The sequence below is a fragment of the Berghia stephanieae genome, chromosome 6, assembly GCF_034508935.2.
Source record: "Berghia stephanieae isolate SIO BIC M18660-M18661 chromosome 6, UCSD_Bste_1.3, whole genome shotgun sequence".
In the NCBI taxonomy this organism is placed as follows: domain Eukaryota; kingdom Metazoa; phylum Mollusca; class Gastropoda; order Nudibranchia; family Aeolidiidae; genus Berghia; species Berghia stephanieae.
The window spans coordinates 23,244,094-23,258,067 of record NC_088365.1 but is presented as its reverse complement, the minus strand read 5'-3'; the positions used below and the strand labels follow the sequence as shown (position 1 = coordinate 23,258,067).

Here is a 13,974-nt window from a genome sequence, read left to right as displayed (position 1 = left end):
AGTCAAGAAAAACAAATACAGTAAAAATGTGTCTTGAGATTCTTTTTAAAAGTAGGTAAAGACTTGCACTCCCTCAGACCACGTGGTAGTTCATTCCAAATCTTGGGGCCGAAACAAGCAAACGATCTATCACCAAATTTTGTTCTTGATCTTTTTTCCGAAATTTTCGTTTGGTCATTACATGATCTTAAAGTGTAATTTTCAAATTTACACATGACCACGTGATCTGTGAGATATGCCGGTGCTATACCAGCCAAACACTTATAAACAAGACACGCTGCTTTGTAATATGTGCGCTTTTCAATGGGCAACCAGTGGAGAGAGGCCAACAAAGGGGTTGCATGATCAAATTTTTTTTTGCCAAAAACTAATCTTGCTGCACTTTTTTGCAGTAGTTGCAATTGTTTAATAGAAGCCTGAGGCAAGTTGACAAGCAGCGAGTTACAATAGTCTAGTTTCGAAAAAATGAGGGAAACAACCAATGTTTTACATGTTCCAATTGCAATATACTGACGGATCGAACTGATTTTCTTCAATTGAAAGTATAAAGATTTACAGAGAGCAGAAATGTGAGCTGACATTTTCATTTCTGAATCAAAATAGACACCCAAATTTTTCACAGTCTTTGAAACTTTGATCTTTTCACCCCCAATCAACACCTCAAGACCATCATTCACCTTCAACTGCCCTCTATTTCCCACAATCATCACTTCTGTTTTTGACTCATTCATTTTCAACTTGTTTGCATCCATCCACTCTTTCACATCCGTCACACATTCTTCCACACGTTTCACAATATTTTCGAGATTTTTAGTTTTATCAGTAGCATAAAGTTGCGTATCATCTGCATAGAGATGATAGCGCAGCCCATGACCAGTGATGACATTAGATAATGGAGAAGTATACAAAACAAAAAGAATTGGACCCAAAACAGAGCCTTGAGGAACACCAAAAGACAATGTATGTTGACGAGAAAGTTTATCTAAAATCATAACCTGTTGCTTTCTGCCATCTAAATAAGATTCAAACCACTGCAAGACAGTCCCAGACAAGCCAAAGGTTATATTAAGTCGTTTAATGAGAATACCGTGATCAATAGTATCAAACGCCGCCGAAAGGTCTAACAATGTCAGAAGAGAAACAGAACCTTTATCTAAAACATCAAGCAAATCACTCGCAACACAGCACAGAGCAGTTTCTGTGCTGTGGTAAGAACGATAAGCTGACTGAAATTTTTCCCATAGATTGTTTTCATGGAGATGTTGTGAAAGACGTCTGAGTACAACTTTTTCAAGGATTTTAGAAAGAAATGGCAGATTTGAGACGGGACGGTAGTTACTAAGGTCATTTACATTGAGATTTTGCTTTTTTATGAGAGGCTTTACAATTGCATGTTTATAGATATCTGGGACTTGTCCTGAGATAAGTGACTGATTTATAATATAAGTTATGCAAGGTAACAATTCAGGAAGACATAATTTCAAAATATTAGTTGGTAAAGGATCTAAATCACATGACTTCGAGGAAGATGAAAAAATTATTTTAGAAATTTCTTCTTCAGTTGTTTCTTTAAAACAAGAGAATCCCTGTGAACCCGAAAAAGGGTGGAAATTTATATCTTCATTTTGCACGAGGTCCAAATTGTTCCGAATTTTCGATATTTTTCCCGAAAAGAAATCTGAAAATGCATCCGGCTGCTTTTCTACCGGGATATTAGTGGGTAGACACATGCCCTTTTCTTCCCCTAAAAGTTCCTTTGAAACAGAGAAAAATTCCTTAGTGTCCCTCACTGATGACAGTTTTGTGTTATAATAGTTTCTTTTTGCTCTTTTGCAGGTGGTTTTATACTTATGCTTTTTTGCTATATATATCAGCCGGTCAATCTCAAGGCCCGATTTTCTCCACGATGCCTCTGCATTCCTTTTTTCCCTTTTGGCAGTTTTTTCACTCTGGTTAAACCACGGAGACGGTTTCCTGGAATTTATTATTCTAGTTGTCTTTGGCGCATGCCTGTCGATGACGTTGCGCAGTACCTCGTCTGTTTTCTGTGCTGATGGTATATCCATTCTTCCTAGTTCCTCTGACAGATTGTTTTTGAAGGAACTAATGTCTATTTTTTTGGTATCCCTAGACACTATCTTGACTTTCTTTGCTTTCTCTTTGATGCATTTGAGAGTTGCCAGAATCAGATTGTGGTCTGAAATTTCTTTTTTGATATTTTTAATTGATTCAACAAGCGAGGGTGTGTCAATGATGAACCAGTCCAAGATGTGCCCCAATCTTTGAGTTGGAGAGGTCACTAACTGAGTGAGGCCATGTTCATTCAGCATATTTTTTATAATTTTAACGAGACTATTCTGATCAACATCAAACTGAATATTAAAATCGCCGATATAAATTTTTCGCTTATTTGATGTGTCTTTTGATACAAAATCTGAAAATTCGTCAGCAAAATCATTCTGTCTCAGTTTGTTCTTTTTGCTTGGGGGTGGTCTGTAGATACAAGTGATTAAAAATGAAATTTGAGGGTAGGTCAATGTGGTTTGGACACACTCGAAACTTTTGAACGAAATTGGCCTGTTTTGTATTTTAGACGAAAGAGCGTGTTTGTATATGATGGCGATCCCCCCTCCTGATCGTCCATTTCTTGGGAACGATTCCATCTTGTATTATTATCATTATAATAATTATTATTATTATTATTATTATTATTATTATTATTATTATTAATATTATTATAATCATCATCATATTCATTATTATTATTATCATTATAATTATTATTAATATAATTATTATTATTATTATTATTATTATTATTATTATTATTATTATTATTATTATTATTATTATTATTATTATTACTATTATCATCATCTTCATTCCTATTATTTTCATCATCATCATCATCATCATCATCATCATCATCATCATCATCATCATCATCATCATCATCATTATTATCATTTATATTATTATTATTTTTATTATTATTATTATTATTATTATTATTATTATTATTGCTGTTGTTGTTGTTGTTGTTGTTGTTGTTGTTGTTGTTGTTGTTATTTTGGTTTTATTATCATCAATTGACCTTCAATATTGATCAAACGTTTGCATATAACATTTGGGATCAGAGGAACCGGAACAGTACTTGAATTTAAATGATAAAACGTAGGAAACAAGTTGTCCTGGTTAATATGGCTAAATCAAATGAATTCTGCCTTTAGTATGGTGCTCCTCAAGGGTCAGTCTTGGGTCCGGTTATTTTTACCACTTATACTCAACCTCTTTCCGAAATTTTGTAAGAAAAGAAATTTCCTCTCACTCTAATGCTGACTATACACAGCTATACAAATTGGATTTTCCAGGCAATATTCCTGCATTGATAGCGTCTGTCGAGAACTGTATTGCAGAGTAAAATGTTGAATGAAAACGAATTAGTTTAAATGAATGATGAAAAGACAGAAATTATGCGATGCACTAGAAATAAATGGAAATGGCTTGATGGAACATTTAAGTGTGAATAGAAATACTTGTCCAATTCAGCCCTCGACTGACGCTAGAAATCTCGGGGTATTCCTGGGACATGATTTTTCTATTTTAAAAAAAAAATGTAGGAAGACAACCTTTGTAAAACTCTTTCAAATTAAGAAAGATTTATTGAGATGATCTCCTAAAATTTATCTGCGACACCATTAATAAAAATAATAATGTACATTTATAAAGGGGTTATGCCGAAGCTTCGAAGCGCTTCACATTGACCATCAGTAAAAAAACATTACACACAGCAGATTCGGACATACGAACAAAAGCTCACACGCATCCTATTACACACACACACTCACACACACACACACACGCATCCATATACTCACTGTACATAAATATATTGCTCACACACACAAACACACACGTATATATATATATATATATATATATATATATATATATATATATATATATATACAATACACACAATCATACACACAGAAACACATCGTGTACACGTACACACTAAATATACATACATGCATATAACATATATATATACACACACACACACACACACACAATTAACTAAATGTATACACGAGTACACACACACACACACTCACATACATACATACACACAAAAAAAAAAACACACGCACGTATGCACACACGTATGCACTTTGCAATAATTCCTGGCATAATCTAATCTAAATACTTCCCAAAGAGATCGGTTTTCAGTTTATTTTTGAATTTATCAAGGCTGCTTTCATTGGAATATATCGCCTCCACGGCCCAAGTGCCGTCCTTGTCGTACGTGATCAAGCACTACGAACTTCAATTTAATTTAAAGTACACTTTTTTTTTGCCCCTGCCTCATACAACGAGCTATTTGACCTTACAACCTGTTAGCCTGTTATAAGTTATTCATTCTGCCAAGAGCCAATTTGTTCCACAAAATCGTGACTCGAGGATTGAGCGACAGGTAACAATTTTCCAACACTGTCGTATAATGACAAAATACATTTTTTTTTCAATTTGGCCACAAGCTTTTTTTCACTGACATTATCTATTATATATCAAGGTAACCCATAAGTTCTTTGAAAGTCTTAAATCCGAAACTTTAAAAGAGTATCAGGTTTTACTTTAGGAGGGGACATTTCAAGGTATCGACATATTATATAGGTAAATATTAAAAGTGTAAATACATGACAGTAGAACGTATTGTCAATTACCGCCAGTATAGATCGAACGAGGTCGACACATTCAGACGTGTTGATTGGTATGACGTAATTGATGAGGTAACTCGTCGACAAGAGTTCAGCAGCAGCAGACGTCCAGTTGATGACCTGTTTTGTTATCGAGCCAGGTAGACTCGAAATCGGTCATTATTTTCAGTTGCTACAATGTCAATACAAGAAATGAAAAAAAATAATAATTAAAGAATGCAGTAGAGAATAAAACATCTCCGGAGATGGCCAATACATTTTAGTGAGTGTGAGTGTCTGCTGACCTCGTGACGTCAACAAGTTGCGAGATGGACTTAAGACATGAAAACGATTTTTTAAAACCGAACACAGAAACAGGTACGTATTCCATTTTTGCTGAGACACACAACGTGAATATTTGGTATTGGCAGATGCACAGAAGAATAATCGGCCTATCTTTCCTTACCGTGAAAACGATTACCTATTTAGATAAGATATATTTTACTCTAGCGTATCAAATAGACAAGGGGGGGGGGGGGGGGGCAATTTGGCCAAAATTCAATAGAAAGGTGTTGGGAGGGGGGGGGGGGGGCGCAATTTCACCCATCCATTGCAGAAAAGGAGAGGGGGCGCATTTTAGGCCTTTTCTAATTTAGGCGAGACAAGGTGTAATGTATAAAATTGTTTTATTTCAACCAAATGACATCGGCGGCACATTTCGTTAGCTGAAATGTAATAGAAAGTTAGGTTTGCGAATAAGCTGGGGTTGCCCAAAAATTCTGAAAAATTAGACCGGGGGGTCGGGGACGTCATTTTGATAAAGTAGAGTATGCTCTATCTCATCTTCGTGAATATCAGCCATATATTTTTTTTTTTCAGAAAGACGATGTTCTTCCATCTTGGAGTGAGGCCGTTCGCAAATTTCTAAACGCCACGTTTAAAGACATGAATTGGGAGGGATGGACTCGATTGCCTGGCCGCCTGGGCCACCTGGGCCACCCGGCATTTCTCCGTTAGACTTTCTCCAATGAGGCCATGTAAAAAAATGGTTTATTCAGCTCCCATACCAGGTGTTGGCACGCTTACTATGAAAACTCGAAAATATGTTGAATTTGCTTGTAGTTAGCAATGGCAACCGTATTGAGGCGCATTTAGTAAGATAGTGGAAAACAAAACGTAAATATTGGTTGCAACGTCTTTTTTTTAAATTAATCAGGGAAAGACTTTATCAGTCTTGGTTCATTATCGCACCCGGAAAAGATATATAACAAACAGTGAGAAAAGGGTGTGCACAATTAGAGATGGACATATTGAAATCCTGTTCAACCAGATACACGGATCGTTGGTTAGTTTTTGGCGGCGCTTACGACAATTTTATGTCATTTCAGCACCGTTATGAAAGGAAGAAAGAAGGGGGGAGGGATAGATAAGCAAAAGATTATAACTGCTCGCACAAGAAATATTAAAACAGTGAACAGAAATATATTCCAAGAGCAATCTATCGAGTGTGTCTTCTTGTTGTAGTTGTAGACCACTCACTCACAGATCCCACCCAACCAAACACTCACGTTCAGTGCTGCAGTCTGTTATACAATCAAATGTCACCCTCCGTCTCTCTCATCAATCGGGTTCCCAAAAGTACATTTATAAACATTAAAAAAAAAAAAAATACGAACTTAAAAGTTTGTTGTAATTGCAGGAAACTTCATCTATTCTTCACTAAGACAAATTAGCCATAATGTTCCTATTTGTGGTTCTAAACTCCATTTACATACCTGGTCCATCCCGACATGGAATGGAACCGCTTTGAGACGGTGGGTCGCATATTTTGTGGATGAAAATTTTGAAAAAAAAAGTAAAATGAAAAGTAAAAAGATTGTAAAAAAATGAAGAGAAAACATATCGGTAAGTTTCATGTTTTTATTCATCAACGCAAGTGTTGTTGTTTCTTCAGCATGTCAGAGTAGTAATTTAATAATAATAATAATAATAATAATAATAATAATAATAATAATAATAATAATAATAATAATAATAATAATAGTAATAATAATAATAATAGTAATAATGTGACAGTAATAATGATGTCGGATAGTTGGTCTGAAAGGTTACATTGTAATATACTCATGATAAGAAGGCAACAAGCTTTTAAATAAGATGGAATATATTATATAAAAAGCATCATTCTATTGTTTAATGGCATGACATAAATTACACTACAGATTTATTGATTGGTGCTCCCATTCTACTGCTAACGGTTCTCCAAATTCAATGGATACTCGCAACACCGTCATCCAAAGCTTTCTTCAATTCATGCTGGCAGACCAAAATATTGGCCAACCAAATTCTGAATACATGTAATTGTAAACCATGTTTAGACAAAAACGGTTCAAAATGTAATTGTGACAAAAGTCTGTGATAAACACTCAATGACTGGATGTCATATGATTCAGCTGTTAGGCATGTAATAAAAGTAGCTTTGAATTCGTCACATAAATCACAACAAAGAGGATTCTTCGCCATCCTGACTCGCCGCCATTTTCAACATGAAATCCGTGACAGCGAATTCCATGGATGGCGAAGAATCCTCTTTGTTGTGATTTATGTAAGGAATTCAAAGCTACTTTCATTACATGCCTAACAGCTGAATCATGCCTGAACTACAACTACAGTGTTATTGCTGTTTTCACGTCAACCTTTAGGGCCAGATTTTGAAAATGATGCGGGGGATGAGAAAATGATTTGAAAAAAAAAAAATAAAAAGATTCTTCCCCATCTTGAAGGATTGAAATAAAAACTAGGAGCGGGTTCTGTTACAGATAAATGATTAGTTATTGTAGGAAAAGCACAAATTCAATGAGATAGTGGCACTTCAATAGAACAGCATGAAAAGTGCTCTATATATTACCACCATTTTGTCTTGGAAGAAATGATATTTATGGAAATTAGTGAGAGAAGAACAAAGACAAAACAAGGGGAAATAAGCATTGGATGTAAATTCTAATCAATACTTTTAGCAGAGACAAAAGAGGTGACAAAGGCAAATAGACTACGAGGCATTACAATTCAGGAACGTGATATTTGAATGCCTTGGCTAAGGCGTGGAAAACATCATCTTTCATATTACAACATTGGCGTAAATAGCGACAATAGATATATAGAGAGTAGTTTGATACAGTGACAAAAATTTTAAAGAAGCTTTGAATTATTCACCCACACTGGTGAAAAACAACAATTGAAACATCTTTGTATAATTCATCAATTGATGGTGCCATAATTAAAGCTAGAAACCAGTGAATTAAGAATTTTGAAAAAAGAACATCATCATCCCCAGAAAGTCCAAATATTGCTGACTATTCATCCAAACTTGCACGAAAATGTCCCAGTCATGAATTTACTCTTTATTAGATCAGCTACTTGTGACTATTAAATCTTTGCTATCCAAAATTGTTAACACTTCATCGATTGCTTATCTCTATTCTATTGTCTTGTCAATAATAGGGAATGACTACATTAGGCAACTGTAAGAGGGAAAAACAAAGTTTCAAGATTAGAAAAAAAATTAGGCACAGTCGGTGACAGGCATGAAATGTTCTCAATCAGTAAATCATAGCACAAGCACATTCATGTAAAAACACAACTGCTATGGATCAGGCATGTCAAGACTTGCTTCACATAAACATTGACAATTCAGAGTGAGAAACAAGCATCAATTTCAAGGCAATCCATAGATTAAGTAATAATGTCTCTATCTTCAGCTACGGATGTGTTTGTTTCACTTCACTAACAAAAACATAAATATAGATACAATCTAATGACGCTTGGTATATTATATTTACATTGGCTTTTAGCTTTTGGCCCATGCCAAATTGTAAGTCCTATCCATGTCAGGAAGACGATGGAATTGGAAAAGTCGACAACGACAAAAATCGTTGATTTCGTGTTCTCAATAAAGAGCACATGTAAAAAGAATCGTCTCCCACAAATTATATTTGATTTTTTAAGAACAACAACAAAAACTGTTGTCAAATCACCATTGGGATTGTCTAAACAGTGATATTTATGATTCAAGGCGGGAATCCATTATCCAATGACCTGGTGGAATTGCCTGTTATCAGACAGGACGCCACACCAATGTATACTACTCAGTTCTAAATAAAAAGTCTTAGTCGCCAATCTCTGGAATTCCTTTCTATGTGACCATTATCAGGTGTGTCATTATTACAGGATGAAATAATGTAAGAAATAAATGAATTGAAAGAAATCGTTCATTGCCGTTAGAGTCAGGGTTAAATAACCCCACACTTTACACAGAAGAAATTAAAATTTCCCATCTAACCCCATAGGGTAAGTTTCTACTCCTATCTCAATGCATTGCCAACGTTCTATGAACCAATTCTATCTTACAATTCAAATAAGTCACATTTTCTTGATTAAGGCTTGAATCTTACATTACATTACATTACATAATATGACACACGGCCTCAAAATGCTAGAATGTCGGATGGGTTTGATGATAAACATTTAATTTATAGTAAAAGATATGAGACTAGGATTGAGTTTTAATTTTATATCGAGGGGAAAATAAAAAGTCCAGGAAGCCAGAGTTTATCCCCGATTCCATAGCTTGAAACGGAAAATAGCAATTGCTTTCTACCCTTTAGATCGGATGCAAGTCCATAACAAAGTACTTTCAGCCAGATATAACAGACTCAACTTCCCAATAACTGCTGGGTCGACAGGAAAGTGGGGTCAGAAAAATATCATGACTTCACCCGGAAATGATCTCGATTCCCTTTGCATGTGAGTCGAGTACTCTACCACCTGGGCTATCATCCAGACTCCCTTGAATAAATATCATTTCTTAAACTGACATAGACTAAAATTTCTCATTTCCGTCCTTTTACCTTCCAAATTCCTTATTGGTATAAGGTGTACCCTGACAAAATACTGATTTGAGGTGATGGGTTACAAATGAAATGTTATTTTCAATAAATACTAATCCTACCAGACCGTAGCCTGTATTCAGCTCCAGACATCTCTTGATTCATTTGGGGGGGGGGGGGGGGGGGGAGCAGGCGTGGATAATTTACATTTATTGCATTAAAATACATCATGTAAAGAATACAAATTTGTCAGTATTTAAAACTTTTGAAGATTTGGTGACAAAAACAAATAGAAAATACTGATTTTATGTTTATGGTGATGATAATGATAATGATGATGATGATGATGATTATAATAATTTCATTTATGTACAGACGACAATGTGTAAAAAATTATTCAAAACATTAAGCGAATCGCATGGCAACGTTGGTTTGGAATAAAAAGTAAGAAGGGTGCATTTGGTATGTCAAAATATGAAATGATAAGATGGTGAAATGAATAATGGTAAGTACAAATCCTTTGTTGTGTTTCATTCTCACGTATTATATAAAATAAAGAAATCAGCAAATGAGATTCGTCAACTGGAGGTTCAATTTATATTAATTTTCAATCAATATGACAGTTTTATGCCATAACTTCTTAATGTATAAAATTCTCCATTCATCATTGATAAGAGGAACAGACTCATCCAAGACTGGGACAATTGACAATAAAAAAAAAAGTAGTAGAAAAGAAAAGACATTCTTCATTTGGTCCCATGCAAATTTGATTTGCACACATTATGAAAGAATGGGGTAAAATTGACTTTGTTTGAAAAAAAACAAAAGCAGAAAGAATTTGATAAAACTAAAACCTGTTGGATAAAATCAAAAATCTCCTTCATTTAAGCCCTTAATATATTCTTAACTTAAAATTGAAATCAATATCTAGAGGAAAAAAGATTCTAGCATAAAAAAACTTTCAGTTTGCATATTTCCAGTTTTATTACAACTTATAAGTCCCATGAAAGTGAAAGTAATTCCCTTTAAAAGTATTTGTTTAATCTCCTTCCATAAAATTGCGTGATATATGACCAAAAAAAAACTGTTAAAAATGTTCTTTCACAACAAAAATAATTTAACAAGGCTCAGCTACTGGTAGATGGTTTATCTTTCCCTTTGCTGTCTGTCGATGATGAGGATGATGATGAGGACGACGAAGATGATGATGTTGATGAGGATAAGGATGATGAGGAAGAGGCATGTAAAAGAACATTGGTGATTTTCTGGAAAGACTGAACCCATTGACGTTTGTCGTGTTCGTCGTTGGCGATGAGTGTGTGTGACTGGCCCTTCTCATTGTCACGGAATGAAATACGAATCAAGTTCTTGCCTGGAAATAAAGAAGAAGAAGAAAAACAAATCAATGCTATTGCTATTTAATGTTGCATCAACAATGATGTTCAAGTCAAGAAAAGAAAAATGTATTGATAAAAAAATATAGAAGTAGAAAGAGTTGTTCATGAGTCAAAAATAATATTTAAAGATAGAAAATGGTGACAGTGGAATTTAGGTCATTTCTCTAAAGATGCTTTTGCTTGTTTCTGACATGTGAAAAAAAAAAAAAATCAATCCAAGGTGTAAGAATGTGTGTAATCAGCACAACTGAATTGGTTAAACGTTAAAAAAAAATTCAAATATTTTGTTTTTTCTTTTTCTTTTCAAATACTCAAATTTCATATAGAATTAGAATGCCATATTTCAAGATACAAATATTTTCCTAAACACTCACCAGTTTGACCTCCTTGTCCGAAGGCATTTCTGAAAGAGCCCAATTTGATTTCTCCATCTGGTAAATCTTCCACGACCAAATCGGAGACTGGGATTGGTTGCCGGTACACCTGGTACGTCTGATGTCCATTCTGGATGGTAGATCGGGACACGACGACGGCCTTGTCAAACACAAACACGTACAATTTCTGTGGGGGAAGAAATCAGAAATGGTCATTGAGTGTCTTGTGTGGATGTACTGTCAAGATTACAATTGTGACATGAACATAAAAAACAACCAAAAAATAAATAAAAAAATAAAAAATAAAAACATGCACCCCCCCCCCCCCCCTAAAACCCAAGAAACAAATGACTATATAACAGAGGGTAAACAACTTTCTTCTACTCACATTGCCTTTGATGTTTTTCATGCAGCCACTGCAGACTAAGGACGTGGAGCTGTCGATTTCCGGAACCCTCTGGTCATCAAATAAGTAAACCAGGCTTGACTTAGAATGGTTGCATCTGGCAAGGCCAGTCTGGTGATCAGCCTCCCGAATGATTTCCTCTAACCGTTTGACTGCTTTCTCCAACAGGAAGGCGTCTTCACAATCACTGGCACTCTGTGAAATAGAGAGAGAAAAAGATAAGAGTAAGGTAAAGGCTTGAAAGAAGAGATGAATGAGAGCAACGAAAATGTCTTTATAATGATGAATAGTGAAATTAGCTCCTGTTAATTTCTTTGTTTGGCCCATCATCAAATGCTACGATTAAAGGTGAATTGAGAATGGTCTAATTTTAGGTACAGCTATGTACTTTCATTTCTATGTCACCATTTTCCCTGGTTTTGATTTTGATGCAATAGTCACAGTGACGTTGCAAGGATTAAAAGTTAGATTTCAAGTCAAACATAAATTCAAATACTTATTCACCCGCTTCCGACCACATTTAGAAATTCATACATAGACAACTTTTTTTTACCCCCCCCCCCCCCACCTACCCCTTTCTCTCTCTGATTCTGTGCTTATTAAAACTAACGGTATCATGCATGCATACACGTGTACTTACATATTTGATAATGCTACGAATCAGCAGGGGATACTTGATAAATCTGGCTTTTGCGCCATCTGTTGAGAAAGAATTAGGAAACACATTAATATGACAACAGCAACGTACTGGTGTGTATTTCAAATCATGTATGACTGGAACTGGAATTCTATATGAGTTGATTTATCATTTTTTAAAACAATTTGACGAATTTTATCATTTCTTAAAATCTATTTTTGTTTGTTTGCTTACTTGTTTGAAGAAGATGGTGCTGATAAGATGATTAGACAATTATGATGATGAAATGATGATGAAATGATGATGATTAGTGTTGAAGATGATGATGGTGATGATGATGCTGATGGTGATATACACACCTAACAAAGTCCACAAGTCCAGCTTGCGACTGAAAGGAGAGGCGAGGCATCGCTGAAGGAAATCGTCGACCGCTGATTGGTTCTTGATCTCATTGAAAATGGCCTTGGCCTGGATCTGGTTGGCACAATAGTCAACGTAGCAGCTAAGGCCCTCCGTCCACTCCAGAACGTGACTGCCGACGTTGTGCGTGGTGCCGTCTGCTTGTCGCTCCTCCTGCAGGCGCTGAATGAGGTCCTTGTGGACGGGGATCAGGCTGTCGATGTTGCCAAATAAAGTATTGACGTCCTGAGAGGACACGAGACCGAGTGTGACGAGGGAATCTCTGTATAGCTGTAGTGGACGGGACGTGAAGAAGATGATTAAAAAAAAAAAACAATCAATATTTTTAAAAAATAAATAAAGAAAGCAGCGTTAGTCATAGAATGATATTATATGAAAGGCATGATTGATGGATAGTCTTAGATACTCCATAAATAAATACGTTCTCAGAAGTTCAAATCGATGTCAGCAAAAGACATAAAATCTCTCCCCCTCCCCACACACACACACACCCAGCCCTTGGAAAATGGATAGGAAACCCACCCGGCACGTTTTGCCAGCTATTTCCGGAAAATGTCTAACCGCAGTTTGACCCGTGTACTTTGTCATCACGTGATCAATCCATGCCAAAGCCTGCCAGGAAATGTCTTCAGGAATCATTGTTCACGTATTGAAATTTTAGAATCATTCATCAGAATAAGTAACTGGTCGGCTCTAGTTTCCAGTGTCAAATCATGAACTTGTCACGAGTGTTAAATCATGACCTTGTCACGGATCACAAAGACAAGGCATCAATAATTCATTAAGCTGAAGATCATCTTACTCCGTCGCCAGTTTTTAAAAAAAAATGCAAATGTAATGAGGATACTCAAATTGAGTTGCCAATACAATCAAGTTTTGTCTACATTTCGGTTGTAAGAGACAATGCTTGAATATCCTAGTCTCTAACGGCTTCCGGTGCTGGCCATCGGATTTTGAATCCTCTTTAAAATCAAGACCTTGAAACTACAAAAATCGGGTCATTTCAATGATCAAAAACATCCAAAAGAAAACCTTTCTGTCCTTCTTAAAAAGTAACAAAATTATCTTAAAAAAACAAAAAACCCTTATTATAAAGAATTAAAATAACTGAAAAAAAATTCTCCCCCCCCCCCCCACCCCCGGTCTTAATGAGA

General features: G+C 35.5%; 1 protein-coding gene across 7 annotated transcripts in view; it reads right to left on the bottom strand.

Moving 5' to 3' along the window:
• Positions 1-6,634: 6,634 nt before the first annotated feature.
• Positions 6,635-13,974, bottom strand: part of LOC144974692 (neuroepithelial cell-transforming gene 1 protein-like) — a 158,559-nt gene continuing 151,219 nt past the window's right edge. For 6 of the 7 annotated variants that reach the window (XM_078917833.1, XM_078917832.1, XM_078917836.1 and 3 more), the window contains exons 8-12: positions 12,760-13,090; positions 12,404-12,462; positions 11,746-11,958; positions 11,358-11,544; positions 6,635-10,958 (exon numbers count right to left, since the gene is read on the bottom strand). In XM_078917833.1, the coding sequence (XP_078773959.1) occupies positions 10,714-10,958; positions 11,358-11,544; positions 11,746-11,958; positions 12,404-12,462; positions 12,760-13,090 (1,035 nt within the window). In that variant the 3' untranslated portion in view covers positions 6,635-10,713. The remainder of the gene's footprint in view (positions 10,959-11,357; positions 11,545-11,745; positions 11,959-12,403; positions 12,463-12,759; positions 13,091-13,974) is intronic. The other variant, XM_078917838.1, reaches the window with a different exon arrangement.